Source organism: Oryctolagus cuniculus, chromosome 1 (assembly GCF_964237555.1).
Source record: "Oryctolagus cuniculus chromosome 1, mOryCun1.1, whole genome shotgun sequence".
In the NCBI taxonomy this organism is placed as follows: Eukaryota; Metazoa; Chordata; class Mammalia; order Lagomorpha; family Leporidae; genus Oryctolagus; species Oryctolagus cuniculus.
Genome location: NC_091432.1, coordinates 17224994 through 17230353, shown reverse-complemented (window position 1 = coordinate 17230353; position 5360 = coordinate 17224994). Strand labels below are relative to the sequence as shown.

The 5360-nt window shown below is 37.3% G+C and overlaps 1 protein-coding gene across 1 annotated transcript; it reads left to right on the top strand.

Annotated features, from left to right (window-relative positions):
• Positions 1-377: 377 nt before the first annotated feature.
• Positions 378-1499, top strand: LOC138845921 (olfactory receptor 4A15-like). The gene has a single exon (XM_070059903.1). The coding sequence runs from the start codon at positions 546-548 to the stop codon at positions 1497-1499; it is 954 nt and encodes a 317-aa protein (XP_069916004.1). The 5' UTR covers positions 378-545.
• The last annotated feature ends 3861 nt before the right edge of the window (positions 1500-5360 follow it).

Genomic DNA, 5360 nt, shown 5'->3' with positions numbered 1-5360 from the left:
TAATTCACATAGCGCAACACATTAAAGACAGAGATCCTACATGTGGAGTAAGGGCACATTGACTCCTGTTGTTGATTTAACAACTGACAGTCTTGTTTATGGCGTCAGTAATCACCCTAGGCTCTTGTCATGAGTTGCCAAGGCTTTGGAAGCCTTTTGAGTTATCCAGCTCCAATCATATTTAGACAAGTCATAGTCAAAGTGGAGGTTCTTTCCTCCCTTCAGAGAAAGGTACCACCTTCTTTGAGGGCCCGTATAGATCTTTTCACAGATCGAGAGAACCATCTTAAACCTCCAGCTAGAATATCAAAGTCTCACCATTTTAATAGAGATAAGAAGTCTGTGAAAATGAATAGAGTAGTTATCTGGAGGAGACTCTAAGCCCTAATATTCTAAAGAGCTACTCTCTGTGAAACTCCAGAGTGGAAATGTTACTGAGTAAGGCACTACATTTTTGACATAGAGCTTGTGATCCTCCCAGGCTTAATATTGTTTTCTTTGTTTGCAGGCTTTGATACCTGAGCTCAACACCTTCAGAACAATACATGGAAAATAGGAACAATGTGACTGAGTTTATCCTTCTGGGGCTCACAAAGAACCCAGAGGGGCAGAAAGTTCTATTTGTTATGTTTCTACTCATCTATGTTGTGACAGTTATGGGAAATCTTCTCATCGTGGTGACAATTGTGTTCAGCCAGTCACTGGGATCCCCCATGTACCTGTTCCTGGCTAATTTATCCTTTATTGATACTGTCTATGCTACAACCATTGCACCTAAAATGATTGTGGGCTTGTTCTGTGAGAAGAAGACCATTTCTTTCCAGGCATGTATGACTCAGGTTTTCCTAGATCATTTATTTGCTGGTGCTGAAGTCATTCTTTTGGTGGAGATGGCCTATGACAGATACGTGGCCATCTGCAGACCTCTTCACTATCTGACCATCATGAATCGGCGTGTATGTGTTCTCATGCTGTTGGTGGCCTGGACTGTAGGATTCTTGCACTCATTGGTTCAACTTCTCTTTGTTTATCAGCTTCCTTACTGTGGCCCCAATGTCATTGATAACTTCATATGTGATATGTATCCCTTGTTGAAACTTGCCTGCACTGATACCTACCTCATTGTACTTTGTATGATAGCTAATGGAGGCGCAATTTGCACTGTCACCTTCTTCATTCTCTTAGTTTCCTATGGGGTCATATTACACTCCCTTAAATCTCATGGATTGGAAGGGAAACGCAAAGCTCTCTACACCTGTGCATCCCACATCACTGTGGTTATTTTATTTTTTGTCCCTTGTATCTTTCTCTATGCTAGGCCCAGTTTGAACCTTCCCATTGATAAATACGTAACTGTGGTTTTAACTTTCATAACTCCCATGTTGAACCCTTTCATCTATACCCTGAGGAATGCAGAAATGAAAAATGCGATGAGGAAACTTTGGAGTAAAAAAGTAACCACAGTGGGTAGCAGGCTGTTTGTCACTCATGGAACATGATATTCAGTCCTCACAGAAACCAGAAAGACTCAATGTCCATGACTACAGCTGTATTAGCATTCCCTCTGGTTACAGAGCCTAATATTCTGAAGCAGCTATATAAATTAATGTTTCTCCTAATGGGATGTTTTTCCCCTAGAGCCCAAGAGAACTGCATGGGATCAATATCTTCTATGTGCAATTTTGTGTAAAAAATGTTTGGTGAAAAAAGCTTTTGGTTTATTTTTGAAAAGTTCTTTAAGTTTCTTTCTTTTAAACATGTAATTAATTTTATTTGACAAATAAAATTAAATTAAGTGATTTAATTTGATGTTTTGATCCATGTATATATTATAGTAAAAATCAAATAAACTGATTAATTTATTCATAACCCAAGTGATTAACCTTTCTTTCAAAAAGTTTTATTTCATTTATTTGAAAGGCAGAGTGAAAGAGAGAGAGAGAGGTAGAGGCAGACAGAACAAGAGATTTTTCCATCTTCCGGTTCATTTCTCAAAGATTTGGCCAGTTTGAAGTCAGATTCTGGAACTCCATCTTAGTCACATATGTGGGTGGCAAGGACTTAAATACTGGGCCATCTTCCTGCATTTTCCCAAGTGCGTTAGCAGGGAGCTGAATTGGAAGAAGAACAGATGCAACTCCACCTGATGCTTGATATGGGTTGTTGGTATTGCAAGTTTTGGCTTTGTCTTTTGTGCCATATTAGCCCCAAACTTTTCATCATCTTTTTACTGGTGAGGATGTGCAAAATCTATTCCTGTTTTGAGGCATGGTGCCCATCTTGCATATGAAATAAATATAACTCAGTAGAAATAGACCTAGAAATTTACATCTTAAATTTTAAATTTTAAAAGGTAATCTTCTGGTAAATTATATGTTCCATTCTCCATTAAGATTCATTGTCAATTAACTTTGTATGCAGAAGACCAACTCTATACTAAGTAAAGATTTCAATAATTTTCCATGCACATACACACACACACACACACACACACAAAACTGTTTGAGAACAAGTTTTAAAATTATATATCATAGTACAACTCATTAAGGACAGAGGTACTGCATTGAGAGTTGGTGTACAGTGACTCTTGCTGTTAATTTAACAAACAACATTCTTATGTATGATGTCAGTGATCACCCGAGGCTCTTGACTTGAGCTGCCTAGGATATGGGAAATTTAGAATCCACCAACTTTATCTGTATGTAGACAAGGGCAAAAGGAAAGTGGAAATTCTCTCCTCCCTTTAGAGATAAATACATCTTTCTCTGAAAGCCAGTTCTTCCCTTTGGTGTCTCACTCACAGAGATCCTTTATGTAGAACATTTTTTGCCAAGTGTGATGGCATTTATGCCTGAAATGCTCTCATGGGCTTTTCAGCCAGATCAGGAGGTGTTTAAGGGCAGACTCTATGTTAAGTAAATAGTTCAACAAATAGTATGAAGAAAACACAAGAACACACACACGCAAAAGAGGCTGTTTCTTGACAATAGTGAAGACAAGGATAGCTGAACTCATCCCATCTCAAAGTGTGAATTTCACTTCTACAGATTTCCTTTTCGGTACTCCAATAGTTCTCAGAGACAAGGGAGAAGATATGGTATTTGTCCCTTTGGGGCTGGCTTATTTCACTAGGTGTGATGTTTTCCAGATTCACCCATTTTGTAGCAAATGACTGGATTTCATTTTTTTTTATCACTGTGTAGTATTCCATAATGTACATATCCCATAATTTCTTTATCAACTCTAAAGTTGATCAGACATTAGATTGATTCTGTGTCTTAGCTTATGTGAAATGAACTACAATAAAAATGGGGGTGCAGACAACTTTTATATTTACTGATTTCATTACCCTTGTGTAAATTCCCAAGAGTGGTAAGGCTGGTTCATATTGTAAGTCTTTATCCAGATTTCAGAGTTATCTCCAAACTATCTTCCATGGTGGTTTTATCAGTTGCATTTCCACTAGCAGTGCATTAAGGTACCTTTTTCCACACATCCTTGACAGCATCTGTTGTTGGTAGATTTCTGTATGTAAGGCATTCTAACCTGGGTGAGGTGAAACCTCATTGTGGTTTTGATTTGCATTTCCCTAACAGCTGGTGATCCTGAGCATTTTTTCTTGTGTCTGTTGGCCCTTTGAATTTCCTCTTTTAAAAATGTCTGTTTAAGTCCTTTGCCAATCTCTTATCTTGGTTATTTGCTTTGTTGTTGTGGAGTACTTGTTCTCTTTGTAGTTTTTTTTACTAATCCTTTATCACTTGAATTATTTGCAAATATTTTCTCCTGTTCTCTCTATTGCCTCCTCACTATCCTGAGGGTTTCTTTGCAGTACAGAAACTTCTCAATTTGATGTAATCACATTTGTTAATGTTGGCTTTGACTACCTGTGCCTCTGGGTCTTTTCTAAGAACTCTTTGCTTGTGCCATGGATTACAGGGTTTCTCCAATGTTCTCTAACAATTTGAAAATATCGGGTCATAGATTTGGATCTTTAATCAATTTTCAGTGGAGTTTTGAGTAAGGTGTAAAGAAGAGGTCTTACATCATACTTCTGCATGTGGAAATCCACTTTTCACAGCACCAGTTGTTTAAGAGCCTGTCTTTGTTCCAGGGATTGGTTTTACCTCCTTGGTCAAATATAAGTTGGTTGTAGATGCTTTGACTGATTTCTGGTGTTTCCATTCAGTTCCATATGTCTATTCATCTGTTTTTGTACCAATATCAGCTTTTTGATTGTAACTGCCTTGCAGTATGAACAGAAATCTGATTTTGTGATGCCTCTGGCCTGGTTTTTGTTATATAAGATTGTTTTAGCTATTAGAGTTCTCCTATGTTTCTCCTTCATATTTTTTTAGATCTGAAAAGAATGTCTGGTATTTTGATATCATTTTAACCTGTAAATTATTTGAGAAGAATGAACATTTTGATAATATTGGTTCTTCCTACCCAAGAACATGGCATATTTTTCATTTTTTTGTATTTTCTTCTATATATTTCTTTAAAATTTTGTAATTCTTCTTGTAGAGATTGTTGACATCCTTGGTTAAATTTATTCTTAGTATTTGAGACTTTTTGTAGTTATTGTGATTGGGATGATCTTAGAAGTTCATTCTCAGACATGGCATTGTCTGTTTATACAAAGACTATTGACTTCTTTGTGTTGACTTTATATCCTGCTACTTTTACCAAATTTTCCTATGAGTTCCAATAGCCTCTTGGGGGAGTCTTTTGGATCCCTTGTATTTAGAATCATGTCATCTGCAAATCAGGATAGTGCAACTTCCTCCATCCCCATTTCAATCCCTTGATTTCTTTTTCCAGCCTGATGTTTCTGGCTAAAACTTCCAAGACAATGGAGAGGATGGGCATCCTTGTCTGCTACCAGTTCTCAGTGAGAATTCTTCCAAGTTTTTCCCATTCACTAGGATGCTGGCCGTGGGTTTGTCATAAATTGCCTTGATTATGTTGAGGACTGTTCCTTCAATTCTCCAATTTGCTTAGAGTTTTCATCATGGATGGTGTTGTATTTTATCAAAAGCTTTCTCTGCATCTACTGAGATAATCATATGGTTATTGTTCTTAAGTTTGTTAATGTACTGTTTCACATTGATTGATTTGTGGATGTTGAACCATCCCCATATACAAGGGATAAATTCCATTTGGGCTGGGTGGATGATCTTTCTGATGTGTTGTTGGATTCTATTGTCCAGGATTTTATTGAGGATTTTTGCGTCTATGTTCATCAGGGAAATTGGTCTGTAATTCTCTTTCTCTGCTGCATCTTTTTCAGGTTTAGGAATTAAGGTGATGCTGGCTTCATAGAAAGAATTTGGGAGGATTCCCTCTCTTTCGATTGTTCT